This window comes from Gambusia affinis, linkage group LG07, assembly GCF_019740435.1.
Source record: "Gambusia affinis linkage group LG07, SWU_Gaff_1.0, whole genome shotgun sequence".
Lineage (NCBI taxonomy): Eukaryota > Metazoa > Chordata > Actinopteri > Cyprinodontiformes > Poeciliidae > Gambusia > Gambusia affinis.
The window spans coordinates 15677868-15698293 of NC_057874.1; the positions used below are offsets into that span (position 1 = coordinate 15677868).

Below are 20426 nucleotides of genomic sequence, written 5' to 3' on the forward strand. Positions count from 1 at the left end.
TCAGTGTACTTCATGAAGAGGGAGCTCCACAGAGCAGGAGAACGAAAAGCTCCCGACAAGCAGCAGAACTGCAGCGACTCTATTTTCGAGACATGGTGAGAATGGTTTGCATTTTTTTGGTTGTGACTGATGTGTGATCAGTGGCGTGTAGCAATGAAGCTTCAGCTGAAATCCGCTCTCAAAGCCAAACGGTTTCACATGCGACCGCCTTGTTCTCCGAGGCGACATCAGCTTCAGAGCGTTCACCCACTGATTTCCGTCAAGCTCAGCCTGCACTTTTCATTTAACGAACTCGGCAATCTGCACGATGAAGAGTCAAAGGTTCTATATTTGCAGTAAAGAGCTTGATGGTTTATGATGTACCTGTGAAAGCTGAATGATCCCAGGATGCACCTCAGGGTCCGCCTTCACAGGGATTCCTCCTGTATCTGTACCCGGGCCGTCCTCTTTCATCCTGCTGCTGCTGCTGCTGTGCATACACCCCATGCTTCCAGTTTTCAACTCTTCCCCTCGTGCCTTTGATTTCCTCAACCCTTATCCACTCCTTCAACGCCAGCACCACAGTCCGGGCAGCTCTGGATTTATCCTTCTCTCACCGCCTCATATTTGTTTTCCTCTTCTCCCACATTTTCCTTCTCTCCCTCTTCACACCTCTGCCCCTGAGCTCTGACAGCTTGTCCTGCCTTGAAATCAACCCCAGATGACTTCCAGCTCCCCCGGACTCTCCTCTTACAACCCCTCTCCCCCTGACAGAAGTGTCACTGAGAGTTGACCCTCCTCTCTACCTCCTCCTCCTCCTGCATTCTCCAGCTATCCTCACCCAGAAAGCTCCCAGTCACCATCTCTCTCCCCCCGCTCTGCTTTCCACTCACCAGCACCTCCTTCTTGGGTCGTCCAAACTCTAAAATGCCCCCCTCTCTTCATGCCGTCGGACCTTTTGGTTCTCTCACTCCATCTTGCTGCCCCTCCACAGGGGAGAAGCGGCAGCTGTGTTGTCTTGTAGATGTCAGACTCTTCTTCCTTTTTTTCTGGCTTCACGTAAGGCCCTCTCACGTTCTTCTTCCTCAAGGGGAAGTGATTGAACCTCTTAAGTTCTTCAGAGGCAATGTTTCTGTTTTTCCCTCCACCTTTCCATTTTTAATTAGTCCGCAAATGCTCTAAATGTAATTAACTTGACCACTGTGCTTGATGGCACACATGACACCAACTTTCATGCATTTTTTTATTCCTTCTGCTTCTCTCTGATGAAATGAAAACAATGGTAGGCTCTGTGCTTAAACCGAAGATCTGTGTCCCCCTGGCTGGGTGAATTCCTCCGAACTCTGGGACTCACACGGAACCGTATTTCCTCAAAGTGGGTTCCCCAGACAAAATACTGCTGTAAGCCAGAGGTTTTAGGGTTGCGAGGTTTAAAAAGAAAAAAAAAAAAAAAAAAAAAAACACCCTCCAACAATAAGCTCTTTCTGCAGCCATGTTCTTAGCCCCCAGTCAGAACGTACAAAGCGGCCTTTGGTTGAAAACTGAGACAGATCCAATGGTTGAGGGCTATTTTGGGCTGGAAACTATCAACATGTGTTGGTGAGGGTTTTAAGATGAGGAATGCTTCTTGTATTTCTGATCTGATGTGAGCAGAGTCAGAACGCACACATTCATTGCCTGGCCTGGTTGGGACGCGCAAAGAAAAAGCAAAAACAAAAAAAGAAACAAAAGAAAATTGGACAAATCCATCCAACCTGCAATTAAGATGCATACTAATCCACTAGTCGTATGATCGATGGTACCACTACAAATCCCTTCTGAAACTGTTTTTCATGCTGCATGACTGGACACTTCTCAAAATGAGAAAGACAGTAAGACATGCAATTAGTTAGGACGTGTTTTCATCTTCATCGGTCAGGAAATGTAAAGGATGTCAAAGTTCAAACAACTGGAAATGTGGAAAGCAAGAATGATGGAAGACCTGAGTTTATCCTGCCACTATGCCCGGTGAACAACATGGTCAGAGGAAGAGAAGAAGAAATATCCAAAGCTCAGGTTGGCATCGCTACAGCGCTATAAATCAATGCGCACCATCTACATGCCAACAGGCTGGTAGGTGAGAAGCATCTTATCCTACCATCACAAATGTACAGTAAATCTACAGAATTTGGAAGACTGTCTTGGTCAAACTTAAACTAGCTGCAGATGATGTTTTGCTGTATTTAATGATTGCGCTACATGCTCTCTCTCAAATGTTTTACACTTTGAACTACAAACTTCTATTTTATTATATGATGGAGCAACAAAGTACTGTTCAGGTACATCATTTTGAAGTGAAAGGAAAGCGATTCTGTTCTTCATGTCACTTTAGACGTGTTTGTATTTAGCATGTTGACAAAAAGTCACATTTTGGACACATCTGACAAAAGCACCTCGATGTTTACCATGTTCCCTTCAACACATGTAGAAAACTGCAAGCAAAGACTTTTTATGGCTTTCTTTCAACACTGATTTCTACTTGCTGCTCCTCTGGATAGAGCACAACTAACAGAGGTGGAGTCAACAGTTTCTCCTACCTGAGCTGTGGATCTTTGCAGCTCCTCCAGAGTGACCATGGGCCTCTTGGCTGCTTCTCTCATTATTGTTCTCCCTCCTGGACCTGCCAGGCGAGTTGAAACAGTGTTCAAAGCTTTGGATTTTGTTTTCTAAGCCAGCACTGCTTTAATTTCACAACTTCTTCTTCCTTGACCTGTTGGCTGTGCCAGTCCTCATGATGCCGTTTGTTCTTTAATGTTCTCTAATAAATCTCCGAGTGCTCCATAGAACAGCTGCATTCAATATTGGAATTTGGGCAAATAGACTTAAATTCACCATTATTTCATTATTTCAATTGGGTGCCTTTTTAAAGTAAATTGCCTGCTGGCTTTTATTTAAGGGTGATAAAAAAGGGCCAAATATAAATGTACACCATTTTATTTATTTATTTTTTTTAAGTACTGCAGTTTTGTGCCCATACGTGTAGAGGCTGAGGAGATCCAAAGAACTTGAGGGAGAACTCAATATTCAAACGTCCTGAGACGTTTAATTTCGGGGGTTTATATCTGTGGACCGTAATAATCAAAATTACACAAATACGCTAAAATATGTAGGATATTTACAAGTCTCACTTTCTGAAATGACAAATAATGTAGAACCTTTAAAAATACTTTTTTTTTTTTAATCAATGCATCTGTCTACAGATTGTGGCACCCAACTGAGAAGGTCTGAAGCCTTGTTACAGGTCATAGGTTACCTTGTAACAGATTTTCTTATACCATCTGCAGCAACAACTATATTATTGCAGCAATGGTCTCATTGCCTTGAAGGAGGCTTTAAGAGGTCCTTCAAGGTCATGATAGGTGGTCTTGATTGCAACACTATTTTTTTATATATATTTTTTTTTTTTTTTGGGGGGGGAACAACACAACCTTTACCTCTCTCTCTCTCAATTGCACCTCATAACAAAGCCCAATAGAACAAAGTTTGAGGGAATGTCACAAAATGACGAGCTCAGTCCTCGGTTCTCCCATTTACAACCGAAATGGCACGATTAGTTAGAAACTGGCTGAACAATCAACATCTTTTCACCCTTATCCAAACATTTTCAAAGTGAAGTTTCACCTTTTACAGTCAGCATGTTAAAATTTCAACTTGAAAGTTCCGACTTAAACCTAATACTACTTTCCAAACTCCAGCACAGTTCTTAAAAGCCAATCAGTTAAATCAGATCCTTATTTCCAAGGCAAAACCCATTTTCAATCGTTAGTACCAGAAGGCATGGATAAAGCAAGGCTGCCTACAGAACTAAAAATCACAGGCCATCTTGAATGCATACTCTGTGTATGTGCGTGCGTGCGCGTGAAAAGCCCCAGCAGCTGCCACCTGGAGTCCGACTCTCAGCAGGGTGCTGAGCCTGAAGAAACAAAGGAAGCTAATTGCAATATAGACCACACCTAGAGACCAGTTAGAAAAACACCTAAATAACTTTGTTGTTCCATATGTGAAACAACTCTCCACTCCGCAAACGCCGGTTTCATGGTTTGAGTTGTGCACAGCAAGCTGCCGTTTACAGATGATCTGCTGGACTGACAAAGTAAAGGCTCCCGATCTGCTGCAGCAGCTTTAACGAGCGGAAACAGTGCAACAGCAGCTGCATGAAGTAAAAAACCACATACTATTGGAAAGAACATAATCACTCCAATTTATTGCAAACCGGAAGACAAGCTCTTGTCATTTCATGAAAATCCTCAAACGCTACTTTGGTAAAGCCAGGCCTTATTCCCCCGTGGTATCAGTGTGGAGATATGCAGGAAGAGTAAATGATTCAGACAGCTGCAGAGAAGCTTTCACATGACTGAAAACCAAACTTTTATGGGCATTTAACTGGTGCGGATACGTAGAAACACAGGAAGATCTGTACAGCGATTGGTGGGAAAAACAGTAATGGCACTTTGATGGATTCTCCGGGAGAATCAAGCGGCGGCCGCTTCTCCTTCGGTCTTGATGAACAGGCGCCGCAGTCTGTTAGTCCTTTCTGCTAATACTGCAATTCAGAAGAATTTAAAAATCCCTAATTTGTTGAACATGATTGAAAGAAGAGGGGTTAAATTAATAGCCAAAGTCGACATACTTGAGCGTTAGTAGTGGAAGACAGGGTTCATCGATAAATTTGCTGAGTTCATTTTCTAATACCGAATCATTTACTAGGAGACACAAAGAGCAAAAAACTGCATTTATGCAAGTATGCAAGTTAAATACTGCTCATTAAAAAAAAACTTCCACTTAGTAAGCTACAGCTCATTTGATCAAATCCTACCTCAGCACGCCTGGAATCCAAAAATGTACAAATTCATTTTTTTCCTCACTTTTTCCATTTATTTATTACAATTAATTCAAGGTTTGCCATCACTTTTCCATGTGTCAGCTTTTCCATTTAAAACAAGTCCAGTAGGTGACTGTTTATAGACTGTTCCCCTAGAATCTGAAAAGTCCAGAGGGTGGGGCAGGGAGAGAAGGGGTGGATGGATGGTTGGGTGGACTGAAGGTGAAGGACAGGATTGTTGCAGGAAAAACAAGGGAGAGGGAGGAAAAGGGGAAGGAGGGCAGGGAGATAATGGCCCCCTCCCCTGAGAGCCACTTCCGTGTGAGAAGATTTTGTTTTTATAGACTATGTGAGATTCTTTTTTTGTTTTTTTTCTTTTTCTCTGGAGTTTGTCACTTTCTCCTCTTGACGAGCTATCAGGCCTCGTTTCGTCATCTACTCGACGTCCTCGGTGTCGTCTCCTTGCTCTCCGTCCATTAGCAAAGCGGCGTATTTGCTGGCTGAGCTGAACTTCTGAAGAAAGCAAACAAAAATAAAAAAAATTCAAGTTTTTTTTACGTTTTTTTTTTGTAGTGATTATTTTTTTTAGCCCTTTCAATGTATTTTTTTTTTCCAATTTAAGCTTTGTTTGGTTTTTACTAACATTTTGTGTTTAAAGCTTTAAATATTTAAAAGGTCTAGCCAAGAGTTGAGAGAAGAGTTACACAGAACAGCGTATTGTTTTAAATAGGTGATTAAATTAATTCTATAACTATAATAATGTAAAAAATAAATACATTTCTTTAAAAAGAATGAGATAACTAATGTGTTTATTCACAGTAAACAGAAAGAAATGTACAGCTACATCTCAGTAAATTAGAACTATAACTGTTTATTTCTATAATTCGACTCAAAGTGAAACTCGGATTCAGTGAATGATAAATTTTATAGCATCTAGACCAAACACATACCGAATCATCACAAGTTCGATCATACTGTGTGGTCCGGCGAGAGCAACACACCACACACACACACAGATTTCACTCATCAATATTCAGATTCCAGACAAAAAAAGAAAAAAAAGAAAATCAAGTAAAATCCTGCAACACCATATGTGAATTTAGAGTGAACAAACATGGCAGACGATTTAGAGGCGATAGTTTGTAAAGTTCTCTGATTAAAATCTTTACAAAAAGAAAAGGCGTTTGATAAAGAAGCGGAAACGGCATGAGGAGCGGCTCTTTGTGGCATCATGATGGAGGCGAGTTGGGTTTTTTATTTCGTTAACTCTTGTTACACTATTCTGATTGTTTTCTTTTCTGCCGTTTCATTTAGGTTCACCGGTTCATTATATGACCAAGTTTTTGTTGTTTTGGTGTAATAAAATATTTGCATGCATTTGGCTAAGGTTGATGTCAAGCACTGCCTGAATGAATAAACGTATTACAACCAACCTGAGTCGAGTAAACGAAAAGTTACTGAGAACATCAACTGTGGTTGCAATTTTGCTCCAAATCCTCTCCTTGTTGTTTTAGTTATGATATGTCAAAATCTTGAACAAAAATGTACACAGTTGTCACATATCAACAGTTTGGTCCTCCATCGCAGATTTCCACCGGACTCTCGGTTGTGCCATGTCAGCTGTTCTTTGTTTGGGATTCCCTTCTGTGTCTACATGACCGTACTTTCTGATTGGCTACCCGTCACATTCAACAGGCTGCGCTCTCGTTCGTCGAAGTCGGGGGATACCACACACGCTGCGATATCGGGCCAACCCAATCCAACATGTTGAATATCCCTGATTTTAGATGGGAGCAGTCCCGGTGTTCTTCCAATCGGACCAGATCAATCTTAATACAACACATGGCAGGATGATCGGCTAAGGTTATCTTATAGAGTTGTCCCGATAATCAGGGCATCCTAACATTGTCGGACTGGGGAAACTGGGACAAAAAATCTTGCCGTGTGAACTAGGCTAAAGGAATGAGAAATGGCCAGTTATTATAAATGCATGGCAGTTTTGCAGACGTCACTGTTTCTAGGCTGCTAAATTTTTCCAATATTGTTTCTGCAGTTAAATTACCCATCTGGTATCCATTTGTTAAAATTGTGCAATTTTATAAAGAACATGAAAAACAAATTGTACTGTTCTGTGAAAAAAAGCATGTCAAATCTACTTAATTTATCAAGAATCTATCATAAATATTAATTAATTACCTAAATAACCTGTATTAAATGTTAAACATTATTAAAATTGTAACATAGCACAAGCTGGAATTGAATAAAAGTATCTAGATCATGTTATAAATTGTAATTTTGGTCTTCGTTTAAATGTTGTAAAATGTGGCAACATGCCAAATTTGTATGCATCACATGCACACGTTATGAAAACCTATGCATAGCGACTTACGGGGGTTGGGGTTTCCTCGTATTTCTTTGGCTCTGGAGGAGGTCTGGAGTCTCTTTTGTTGTCCTTTCTACAATCAGAATGAAGCAAAACCGTTTAAAACAAACACCAGTGAGTTAATGCAGGGTGTTTAAAAACCCACACAGGTACAATCTCTGAAAACCACCAAACTGATTTTCACTTTGCTTACTCCGCCATGTTAGAATGTCTAGATCATAATAATGTATGCTACATATTTTAAAACTGAAGTTGATCAACTACTCTACTGCTTAGCTATACATAAAACAGGTCAGAATACTAAAAAAGAAAAAGAAAAAAGCCAATTATGAATTACGCCGAGTTGTTTTTTTAGCTCTGATGTCGACTTTGTCCTAAATGATTTGGTGCAGCCAATGATTTTTGAGTGGAAGCTGGACATCATGGCATTTGCATGTTGTGCAACATGAGGGGAAAAGATCTGATAGAAACAGTAACAGAGAAGGCCAGTCTTTACAGATGCCCAGGAACTGTTCTCAGTCTCATTAGGAGCTTTGGAAAACTATTTATTCTTATTTTGTAGCTGACCTGTCTGCCTCCTTTTTTCTGTCTTTGTTGGGCACCTCTCCTCGGCCCCGCCCAGCTCCAGGCCCTGCAGGCCCCCCTCGTGTCCGTGGGGCCCCTCGGTCCCGACGCACACCATCAGCCTTGATCTCATCTTTAAGAAGATGACAGACACTGAGTGAGGGCCTGACTGTAGTGTTTGTACATTAGACAACACAACAACAAAAATTAAAAAGGCTCTGTTACAAATGGAACCTGTATGCACCAAATGAGAACTAAATTTGAGCAACATAAAAACTGTTTCTATAGCGATACAACAGCAAAAAAAAAAAAAAAAAAAGTTTATAAAAAAGGCAATAAAAATGTGTTATCTGGAAAATGTGTTGGTTGTTGACACTGCAGTAGCCATTTACTTTTCATTTTTATTCATCAGTCCTTTCTGTAGCTACAACAGTTCAGTTCTGAGTGGCAGCAAAATCTCTGAAAGCACATAGACAACCCATTTTCCTGAAGGAAATAGAAAACCAAAGCGATAGTTTTAAACACCTCAAAAAAATAAAAAGGCGACAAAGTGTCGCGTTGGGCAAAACAAAAGGATTGCGTAGAGAAGTGAACGAGTTATGAAGCAATAAACTTATAGAGCAGTCACGATTTTAACAATGCTGTTTATGCCATTTCTCTGCTCATCATTAATAACTTAAATACCAGATTACAACAGTCAAAATCCAAATAGCACCAAACAGTTTCCTGTTTTTACTGAAGAGCAGTTATTTTCTAAAGAGATGCACAGAATCAACTCTTCAATGGGTTTGGTTTGCTTGCCTCCAAAAGCCAGAGTTTTGATATTTATTGCGCAGCCCTGCAGACAACATTAACATATCTGTACTGATCAATGTATTATTTCATAGTGGCCAGAATAACTGTTATAGTACTTCTTAAATAAAAACAATTAAATCTTTATGTAATACTGTGATATTGCTGTGTTTAACAGAATCAATGTCAACGTACTGTAAAAAACTGGTTTGCCATGTTGAAGTTTTGTAATTATGAGTACGTTAAGGTACAAATATGGCTAAAATATTTACCATTTGTATTTATCTAAAATAAAAAAAATCCTGTCAACCCTTTTTTACAGGCTGCTGTCTCTCCACATGGTGTGATGATGCCTTCAGCACAATACTGTCAATGAAGGAACTTTGTAATAATAAATAAATGCTGAACAGAAAAGTGCTTCAAATTAGATTTTTGCTAATTGTTTGTAACCTTCAGTAGATAGGAATCATTGTTTATCCCTGTTACCATGATGCAAAATTTGCCTTAAACTCAAAGGGTAACAAGAACCTCAAAATCCTCTAAAATGTAGCAGTAATTAGAGGGATTCAGTGGCTCCATGAACATGGCTGAATTACCACGGCTGTTAATGGCTTTCTACTACACAGCCACCTGTAGACTGATATTCTTGCACTTGGAGTTTGTGTTCAGCACTCACTGGCAAACCTCACCTTTTCCAGGCCCTCTTTCATCTCCAGAACTTGGCGAGCTGCAGTAAAATAAAGAGCAACAAGAGATACATAAAAAAAAAAAAAAAAAAAACGACTTTAGACGAGCGGCTTAAAATCCATTCTCTTTCCTGGGCATCTCAATATTAGCTGTGGCCGTTTAACAGTGATCACCTGAACTTTGGGGGAGCCGAACCGCTCGGAGAGACGGGAGAGACCGGGGGCCGACCTTCTCCCTCGTTGGAGCCTGTGCTCACAGCACTTCTTTTGGCCCAAGCGTTCTCTTTGGGAGGAGGGGCCGGCATCACTTTCAGCGGCTCCTTTGAGGAGCCGGTGGAGGTCGGCCGCGGCGAGGAACCCGGGGAGGAGTTCCCTTCTCTCCCAGAGAAAACCTCATTCTCCCCAGAGCGCTCGCCATCTAGACACCTCGACCCTGCCAGATGAAAGTCCTGTTAGAAGAACTCTGAAAGCTGTTATGAAATGGCACAAAGTAGAGCTTTTTATACCAGGAAGAATGCATGTAATCCTCTCTCTGCTGAAAACTGAGCAGCAAATTTAACTTACAACGCCTTGAAAAAGTAGACATACCCTTGGAAAATGCATTACTTCATGTTTTGTAACAATAAAACCACAAATTTGAACTTATTTAATTGGAATTTAATCTGATAAGACACACAAAATAGAGCACATTGTGAGGAAATCATACACGCACGACCCTGGACTGATCTAATGAAATCCCACTAAAACACATTGACGTCAGGGGCTGTGCAGCTTTACTTGTTTTTTAAGGCACAGTATGAAAGGAAAGACAATATACTCTTCCAGTTGTATTTTTAGCAGCAGGCTCTGCCGTCGAGATGTAGAGCAGAAATATCTCACCTCTCCCAGAGGTGCTTCCTGGCTGCGAAGACTCACTTTCTGTGCGAGATCGCTCAGATTGAGTTTCCTCGTTGCGCCAGCTGGGGTCTCTGAAAACAAGAAAACAATTCCTTCAATTCTGTAACCAGACAAACAATAAAAAGAAATGGCTGTACTTCTACTTGGGCTTTAAATTCAAGCTTATAAAAAATTATGCAAACACAATCGGATCAACAAACTGAGCTGTTGCATCCCGTTTTATTTCTAGAAGAAGTTTAACCCTGTATCTGTCATAAACTCAGCAATCGAAGAAGCTGTTGCTTAGAGTTTTTATTCAGATTCATCCCATTGATTTTACATCTGCCACAAAGAAAAAAACTGAACTGAAATTGAACTAAATGCAATACATTTGGATTGGTTTTTTTTTTCCTTGAATGGTTGCTTATATTTGAACTGCAAACACGCAAATGTCACCTGTCTCTCATCTTCCTTTCAGGTACTCGGCTTTTGTCCACCTCCAGTTGTCTTTGCAGCCTCTCCTCTTCTTTTTTCAGCCTCTCTTCCACCTCCCTCTCCTTGGCTGCCGTGTCAACTGGTTTTGCCCCACCGAATATGGACGAGGACCTTCCTCCAGAGCTCGGAGGGACAGCCGGGGATGTGCCTCCGCTGCTGTTACCCTCCTCCTCTTTCGGTACGCTGCGAGGCTTCAGGTTTAACTTAGGTCTTTGCTGAGGAGCTGCGGGTTGAAGATGAAGTCAGAACGGCTCTTCCAAAGTTTTTTGTAGAAAACTGAACTAAAGACTCGTTGAGGTAACCTCACCTCTCTCCTCGCGCCTTTCATCTCGTTTATCGTACCGGTCATCCCGGTCGCCATAACGATCCCTGTCGCCGTAACGATCATTGCTACCTCGACCATCTTCATAATCTCGACGGAAGCTGCTTCCAAAGGCACGACGACCTCCTCCCCCACGGGAGTCGAAGCCTAAACAGATGACATGAAGACAGAGGCAGAAGTTAGAGCATCCTGCTGTAAACAGGAAAGAACTGTTTCACACACCAACACCAAAAAGAAAAAAAACCTGCAAAACAAAAACCCACCCAACTCTGAAAAACTCACCTCCTCGATCATAGTCTTTGCGGTCCCTGTCGTCATAGCGGTCCCTGCGGTCTCTGTCGTCATAGCGATCACGATAGCGGTCTCTTCCTCCATCATAGCGATCGTCCCGTCGTGACCCCTCTCTGTAACGGTCTGACTCATACCGGTCCCGTGATCCTGCGATGAAGAGAAAAACGGTTTTTGATGCAGATGCACAACAAAACCGGATGAGGACTGAAAACTGATTAACAAGTATTACACTGGCCAGAAACTCAAAAATATTATTTTTCCCAGACAATGGGTACACACTAGCTTAAATAGTACACACTATTTAGGTGTGTGTTGTCCCACAGCACCTAAACCATGGAACAACACTATTTAGGTTTAGGTTAGATATTAAAGTTTTACCACAAACCTGCACCACCTCAAGTCCTCTCACCCATGTTGAGTTTACACTGTGTGATTATGGCGGTCTCTAACTTCCTCAAAAATTGCACAGTCTGCTGCAACAAACATTCAATTACTGTTATGACTGAAATGTTTAAACCCTGTATTGTTTTTCAAATAGCAGTGTGACATCACCTCTTCTCCCAATAAAAACAACAAACGAGCATTTACTGCAGAAAAGCTGCTTTAGGCTCCTATGCAGCTGAAATGAACAAACCGATTTAATAATTTATGAAATCTAATCGCATTTGTGATGTATCATATAAAATGCTTTATACCAACACCACAGATCCACAAAATAATTTGTAGGGATGATCTAAAAGAGGGATAACTGGAAACTTTGACTTACTTTCTCCAAAAGCATCATCCCTCCGTGGAGGTCCATCATCGTTGTCCGCACTTGGCCTAGCTCTCCAGTCGCTGTCCGTCTTGTCGGGACCCATGTCTGCCATTCGTCCACCCCTGTCTCTGCCTCCCATGGATCCACCGTCTCTTTCTGGAAAGTAAAGAAAGTATTGAGTCTTAAGATTGACATTAACCGTGTCGAGTTCTAATAACATATTTGCTAAACTTAAAGTCTTGCATCAGAGTGCGTAAGATTAAAACTAAAAAAAAAAAAAAAAAAAAAAAAAAAAAAAAAAGACACTCAGATCAGTTGCCAGTTTACATTTGCATTGGATTTGCATGGTGCACACTTCAGTTCACTAGGAGTAAGAACATCAAGCTTATCCATCTATGTTTTCTTACTAGATACAGCGCATCCTGAAACTATTCACATCGCTACACTTTTCCCACATCGCATTATATCACAGCCTTATACCAAATCGTTATAATAGGGTATGTGTGTATGATTTTGAGGACAGAGATTAATTTAATACAATCTGGAATAAGGCAACAATTTTTTATTTTTTTTTTAAAGGAGGCCAATTTATGGCAACTATTTCCAATGTGGGAAAGTTTTAAATATGAATGGTAGCACGACATGGATGTGAGGAGTATAAATATTGCACAATGAATTGTTAGTAAAAATCATTTTAAATTATGGGGGTGGAGGGGAAATAACACTTTGGTAAACAGAAAACATGTCCATCATCCAAAAAGAATTGACAAACAAACCTTTATCATTTGACTGGTCTGCAATGTCGACACGAATCCTCCGGTTCCCCAGGTTCTGGAAACATGAATGGTGAACAAAGAAGCATAACACAGAAGAATTAGTTTTGTGGCTGAGTGATTTTGCATAACAAAGGAAAGTGGTAGGAAATCATATTAAAAAACAATAATCAAACTAATAAACGGTTTCTGAAGCTGTTCATCTCACTTCTTCATTCAGACTGAGGGCCTGCAGGAGGGACTCCAGGTCATCAAATTCAGCATATCCAAAACCTTTCAGCCTCTCTGGATTACTGGGCTCTCGAGGCAGACGTACTGCGCTGATCTGGAAACAAAGCAGAAAATAAAAACCATTAAAAGGACCCAAAACTTCACAAACTTCAGGTAACCAAAGAGTAACATAAAAAAGCTCAGAAAATTCAGTAGTTAAAATTAGAAGTTCCTGTTTCCATTACCCGGGTAAAGAAACATTCAGAGAACAAAAACATTAAGAGTATTATTAAATGACAAAATGGCTCAATCAACTACAACCAATGTAACAGTCTAAGAACATGGTAACTAATACAGGTAATAAATGTTTACATAATAAAAAAAAGACTTGTTACACAAATATCATTAATCACAAACTGAAGTTTGAAGCCAGAAATTGTTATTCGAAGAAAGAATATTGCATATAAAAGGAACACAACACAAACATGTCTGCCTAGTAAAAAATGTCCATGTACTGTACAGTTTTGGTTGTCATCTTGCTTGTGCATCTTTTTCTACCAGATGTTTCCCTTACACTCAACTTCCCATTAATACACTTGGATACAGCATCCTGAACTTCTTTAGCAACAACCTCATTGTAGCCTTCCCTCCCTGTGGAGGGTGACCATGACAACCTGCTGAACAACCGTGAAGTCATCAGTCTGCACTGTGACAACACATCGGTTTTACAAATTGCTTTTACCGGTCTAATATACTTTTCAGACATATTAAATTTTGTGGGGGTTTTTTATAAGCCACAATAATCAAAACAAACAAAGCAATGCATTAGATGCCTGCTGTGCTTGTCACAACATAAACTTGCACAAATTAATCTCCTCAGTATTTCTTCAGTACGCCTTTCTTAAAATCAAGAACCACGGTTTTATGAGCAGAAATCGTGATTATCTTTTGTCATGACATACTTTTGCCATGTCAAACACAACACATCTTATGGAAACAAATTGTGTTAACTGAATGTTGGTCCGCCGTGTAAGCTATACCTACCGCCAAGCCGCGAAAGAAGTCTTTTATCGAGTCCTCTGTGACGTCGTAGGGCAGGTTTCCCAGGAAGGCGGTGTACGGTGGGCTGCGAGGCAGCCTGGCGCGGTCGATGTTGGGCTCACGTGCCGAGCGAGGAGCCGTGGGCAGGATGGACCGGTCAATGGGTGGGGCCCGGTACGTATCCTCCTCAGTGTGCCAAGATGTGGCAACTAAAGTGATTCAATTGGGAAACATTTTGCAAAAAGATTAAAAAATAGATTTCTAACCATTACTAATTTTTTTTTTACTTGCATTCCTTGTGTTAAATACTCTCAGAGTAAATACAATTGAGGTTAAGAGAAAAAAAATGTATAGCAATGCAATTAGAAAAAAATTTAAGTATTAATAACATACCAAGACAAACCTAAATCATGCTTAGTGAGCATCTCCAAGATTCACAATTTGAAGTGAAAACAGTTTTATGTGCTGCTAATTTAAGCCTCACATGACTTTAATTCACCACTTTGTAAAAAGAAAATATTCTAGTTTTGAGTATCAAAATGTTTATTAAATCTGACTCCAACTATCACTTATAAGTTTATTAATAGAACACTGGAAAAGCCCAGCTACAACAGCGTGACAACTAAAGCCAAACAAAAGCCATCAGTGAAAAATATTGACAATCATCTTTACTCAGAGTTCAACCCAACCTTTTATTTTAGCACTTCTGCAAATACTACAGAAACAGGTACAGCTTAACAATTAAGATATTTTATTGCATCACATAAAGTATTCATATTCTCTTCTGAGTTAGCCATGGCTGAAACCAAAAGATTTGAATATCACTCAATCGTCACCCATCTTCATTCTGTATATGGCTGTCAGATGTAATTAATTGTCAGCCGACAGGTGAGCAAACATTAACCAGAAAGAAAAAAATATATTTTAGCAAATACATTCAAACTCACAAGCTGGGGGTAAAAGAAACACACAACTAAAATGCTGACAAGTTTTTTTCCCCCCATCCTGTTGTGTGTTTGTGAGACCCAGCAGAAAACATGTTACAGAGATATCACTTTTAAACAATGTTCCCATTTGTTGTGGGGAAAAAAAAAATCTATTAGTGAACTAAATTAATACCAAGGTTAATCATTTCCTCAACATAAAAGTCATCCTGCCAGAATTGTTATATACATAGTATATTGATCCTGCAGTCACATGTTTCCTGTTGTAGTTCATATTTATGGGAAAAGTGCAAAAATCAATGCTCAAAAATATCACTAGGCCTGTCACGATAGCAAATTTTGCTGAGCGATTAATTGTCTCAAAAACTATTGCGATAGACGATAATGTTGTTTGAAGACCTTTGTACACTGATTTAATGGAAATGACATAGTAATACATGTGATTTCCTGCCAAAGATAGATGCACTTTATTTTCAAAAGAACACTCAACACTGGAACTGATGAACAAAACAACCAAAAACAAAAATAAAATGGATTCTCAGTCTCCATTAACAAAAATGTACTTGAATAAAAACACCAAAGTGGAAATAAATACTGCATTCAACAAAAAGAGTGCAGATTATGAAGTCTGTAAACCATATTGCCCTTCAGTAATCATTCAATTTAAATGGAGAAGATGGGGACATCGACTACCTGATGCAATAGTTCACACTACACGTTAGTTCACACCTACATTTTCCCCTTAGGAGAATCTTAGAACGTTGATCATTCTAAGATTGTGTGGTGTGTTGGTAGATGTTGTGGCCGCTGGATTTAAATCAGGGGGTTTCCCCGTTAACGCAGCCTGTTGAATGTGACAGGTAGCCAATCAGAAAGCACGGATTCCCCTCTCTGCTATTGGAGGGGAAATTACAGAGGGGAATCCCAAACAGCTGACGCAACCGGAAGTCCAGCAGACATTGGAGATGATATGTGGAAACAACATTAATGGTCATAAAACATTTCGTGCAAAGAATACAGAAATGACGAGGGGAGGAGTTGGAGAGAAATCGCTACGTTGATGAACCCGGTAACTTTTCAGCTGTTCTTCGTTAACGTGACATAAATAGATTATAATGATTTTCATTCATTAAGGACGTTACGCTGACACTAGAGCCACATGCATTGCAGGTAGATTGTAGTAAAGCATTGATTAATGCCCGGTTTTAAAATGAGTTAACTGGACTTGTAGCCATTATTTTGTGCCCATTGTTGGACACCACACGGCACGATCGAACGACTTGTAGCCATTATTTTGTGCCCGTTGTTGGACATCACACGGCACGATCGAACCCGATCGAACCGTTATACCTAGGATTTCTGTCGGCTAATGTTTGGTGTCTCAGGTTTTGAAAATGGGCCGACAATCTAAGATTGTGTAGCGTGCACGGGGCATTACACTAAGAAAACAAGGAAGGGAGGGTCAGTGGAGAGCACCAGAGTCATCAACAGAAAGAGAAAAAGGTCGGAAGAGACGATAAAGCTAATAATTAAAATGACGTCGATAGTTTTAATTTATCATACAATTAATTGATTTATCGTTTATCGCGATGGGCCTACATATGACGCACATCTAGTGCAAAGTATGGTCAAAAATGAAGTGCAATTCTCTAGAAATAGAGTGTCATTTTCAATTATTCATAACATTGTCAACAGAGCTAAGACCTAGCAATTCTAGCATTGCTGCTTGATTTCAAATACAGGTATTCCCTGAGAGGGTTATAAGTCTGGCAGCCTTCCAGGCTTTGCTTGTCCCGCACCAGGCTAAAGCTAAGTTTTTAGTTGACGCATTGAAGTGGGCATAAGAAGGAGCATGTCCCTTTCATCCAGTCAGAGTATTCGCTCCAAATACTGCATTTGCTTTGACAAATAACCAGCAAAGCAGAATACTGCAGCTAGGGCAGAGAGTATTAAACAATACAAAAAATTTTGAAAAAGAACTGTGCAAAAAGAACAGAAATACTTAGTGCTTCTACCACAGGGCTTAGCAAGTTTTCTGGAGGAAATCCTGAAATGTCTACATTTAGTACGTGTACATTTAAGCTGAGGTACTTCTCTGGACTACATCTACTGATGTATTTTAAATACATAAATTATTGGCTCACCATCTCCGTCCAGGTCGTCAGTCTCATCAGCCCAGCTCGTGGACTTGGATGGGTAGCTAGGAGCAGGAGTACCGCCTCCACCGTCTTCTGCCAGGAAGTCATTCAGAGTGAGGGTCTTTCCCTTCTTATTCTTCTTCTTAGCTGGAGGAAAGGTGGACAAAGCATAGGCCTGTCACGATAACAAATGTTGCTGGAAGGTAAATTGCCCCAGAAGTTAAACGATGAGACAATTTTCAAGTAATATAATTGTAATGGCATAATAATATAACATAATACATTAAATTCTAATGAACATTTAACAAGGGAACTGGAAGACATTTAAAATATCCAAAATAAACAAGATAACAGAAACAAGAAGTAAAATGAACTATGAAGTCTGTCACCAAAATTGTCCTTCAAAAAAAAAAAAAAAAACACGACATAGTTGAGACCAAAGTACCAGACTGAAAAGTTTATCAGAAAGAAAGAGAGGAGAAAACAAACAATAAATCATGCAAATGAAAGTTTAGCTTGTTTCAATTTATGGATTAATGAATTCATTTATTGTGACATGACTAACAAAGCATTTGGTTAACGAAAAGAATAAACTCAATTATGACTTAGCTGCGCTTCATTAAACTTCTTTATGTGCATTTTTGATTGACTTGCATTGGTACTGTTGTATTACACAAAGAAAAAGTGACCAAAGATATTTTTTGGTCACTTTTGGTTGAATTTTTCTCATTTATTTGCAACGTCGTCTCAAAATCATCTACTATGATTTACTCTCGAGATAAACTAACCAACTAAAGATTGACATCTGTCAAGTTTTTCCAAATTAGTACATTAACTACTTTTGTTAGATTTGAAGATTTGTTTCACATTCAATAAATGCTTAAAGCTAAAAAGTCAGATTAAAGGACTCATGTACAACAACCAATAGCAAGTAATTGCTATACATTTCAGAGTTGAATACAAATCTGACAAAATTAAGGATATATTCCCAAACATGTCCTTCTTCCCAATAGGTTTTCTGCAGCATTCAAAACTACTACTTCTATTAAAAACTAATAGCATATTAACTTTGGTGTGTTATAATCATTAGAGGGGAAAATTAATTGTAACACCATGTCAGGCCTAGAAGTAAAATGGAATCGGTATCAACCAGCATAGCCTGATCTTGTTGAGTTGAACGGTGTATAAACACAAACTAACCTCAAGGTGCTTGACTTCTAATATTTACCTCTATTGGTTCATGCATTACAAGGTTTGTTGCAAAGCCAAATATTAGTGCAACTGAAAAAAACTCCCATAATAAGTTATCTGTTTAAGTTGCAAGGGGGGAAAAGCAAACAAAAAAAAAACCCGTATTGCTCATCTTTAAGCACAAGCAAAGAACAGTACATTTTAAAGCATATGTTAAAGTAATGAATTTAGGTGTTCTTTTTGCCCACTAGGAAGGACTCCAGTCTGAATGCCAAACAGGGGCCAGGAGATGCTCAGGGGAGCTTCACACAGCTCATAAAGCAGACTTGACTTGTTTTGGTTTGAGAAGAGAGAAGAACTTTGAAACTCATAGGTGTCAGAAACACACCTTAACAACATCAGAGGGAAAAAAAGTATTTAAAACTCTTTCCAATTTAATTAGAGATAAACATGCCTAACTAAGTAGCTCTAGTTGTTTGTCCACGTGTAATATACTAGCAGCAACATTTTTGTCATGACCTAATACTTTATTTGGCGTGACGTTTTCTTTTTGCATTACTAAAAAATGTTTTATGTGTGTAGTTACTGAAAAGTATAAGCACACCAGTTGTTGCCTTCATTATCGCTTTTGTCTCTATGTCTTTGCGGGCTTAGTCAGCAAAGGGCTGCTGACGGAGGGTGCGGGGGGGAAGTATCCCTGCTTAGCTGGCTAGGTTTTAGGGCCTAGTGCAACGTCGCAGCGTCAGGATCCAAGTGCGCCATCAGCGGTTCCAGACTCGGCCGACTGGGAGAAGACAGCTCAAAGTTGGGGGGGATGACCTGTGGTACGTACAGGGTGCGACCCAACAGGTCCAGCTGCCCCGTTTCATCAGAAACGAAGTACCAGGGAGCGGCGCCGCACACGTGGGAGAGACTCTCCAGGCGGCCCGGACTCCTCGGCCCAACCCCTCCTCCACAAAACGCGCCTGCGCCCGACGCTTGTTTGCCCGTAGCGCCAAGGCGAGCTCCGCCGCTGACTTACAATGTGCCAGCTCCGAACACAGTTAGCAACATTTACCAACCCATCGCCTGTAAACGTTACAGTAAATAAACTAAAGCACCAAAACACCGAGGTTAAACTCCCTAAATAAAGAGCGTTTTTACTTGTAGGCCGAGGCATTTCAGATTACAAGTCGTTGCTTCGTTCATTCGGCTTCCCCTGCCAGCTTCGCCTTTAGCGCGCTAAAACAACCCATAAACGAGTTCATAGGCACAGGACAACGAGACGAACCGCTAAAGAGACAAATAACAATAATTTTACTTTATCTCTTAGACTGTCCGGAGATATATCCCGTGGAATTCCCTCTAAACGACTCGTATCGTTCACCCACATAAACCTCACCTGACGCCGCCATGTTGGAGAAGCAATTCGTTGTAGTACCCCGGATGAAAGCGTCAGAGGTTTATTATCGGGAGCGCGCATCGCAGTTCACGGGACCGTGCCTCCTCCCATGTTTACTCCCTGACCCACATCTGCTCCATGGTTTTCTATTCAGTTTTGTGCCTAAAATCATCTGTAAATCCTAATTGTTGGCTTTTTTATTTTCATTTAATGTGAATTTTCATCGTCCACACCTCTGTGTCTTACAAAAAACTTCAAGGATAACTCTTGGAATGAATGTTAAATACATTACTTATAAGTACATTCTAGCAAACTGCTGGGCAAATTTACTGAAAGTGCTGTAGATAACTTTTTTTTTCACCAACCAATAGGCCTATGGTAACCCTGGATGATCTGCAGAGATCCACAGTTCTGGTGAGATATTTTGAAAGACTAATAGTCAGGCGTACCACACATGGTACCTTTATTGCAGTGACAAAAAGAAGGTCATTTTCTGGCAGAATGCAATCTGTGCTTCTCTGTATTTTGTATTCACTGTAGGGGAAGTGTTTTTTGAGCACAGTAAAGCATTAGATCACTGTAAAAAAAAAGATGGCAAGAGCAAATGTTAGTAATACTGCTTGTTGAATTAAATTAAATAAAAATTAAATTTTACCAGGTATTTTTAGAGTTTGAATATTTAATGTTTCTTTTAACCTTTACACACCTTGTGATTCCATAATTCAGAATGTCTGCACCTCCA

The 20426-nt window shown here is 40.0% G+C and overlaps 2 protein-coding genes across 5 annotated transcripts in view; both read right to left on the bottom strand.

Moving 5' to 3' along the window:
• Positions 1–4063, bottom strand: part of LOC122833769 (tensin-2-like) — a 32491-nt gene extending 28428 nt beyond the window's left edge. For 2 of the 3 annotated variants that reach the window (XM_044121634.1, XM_044121633.1), the window contains exon 1: positions 364–1004. In XM_044121634.1, coding sequence (XP_043977569.1) covers positions 364–486 — 123 coding nt within the window. In that variant the 5' untranslated portion in view covers positions 487–1004. Of the gene's footprint in view, positions 1–363; positions 1005–2555; positions 3243–3473 lie in introns of those variants that run through there. The other variant, XM_044121635.1, reaches the window with a different exon arrangement.
• Positions 4064–4200: 137 nt separating this feature from the next.
• LOC122833771 (eukaryotic translation initiation factor 4B-like) lies at positions 4201–19805 on the bottom strand. 2 transcript variants are annotated; one of them, XM_044121637.1, is made up of 15 exons: positions 19685–19803; positions 17119–17259; positions 14034–14239; positions 12988–13104; positions 12783–12837; positions 12016–12162; positions 11241–11396; positions 10944–11105; positions 10598–10859; positions 10145–10233; positions 9440–9698; positions 9269–9306; positions 7791–7920; positions 7230–7296; positions 4201–5353 (listed from the first exon to the last, which is right to left on the bottom strand). In XM_044121637.1, exons 1-15 carry the CDS (start codon positions 19695–19697, stop codon positions 5276–5278), a joined length of 1920 nt encoding a protein of 639 aa, XP_043977572.1. In that variant the 5' UTR covers positions 19698–19803; the 3' UTR covers positions 4201–5275. The 2 variants fall into 2 exon arrangements, with proteins under 2 accessions (XP_043977572.1, XP_043977574.1); XM_044121639.1 differs by lacking the exon at positions 7791–7920 and having other exon boundaries at positions 19685–19805.
• Between the last annotated feature and the right edge of the window lie 621 nt (positions 19806–20426).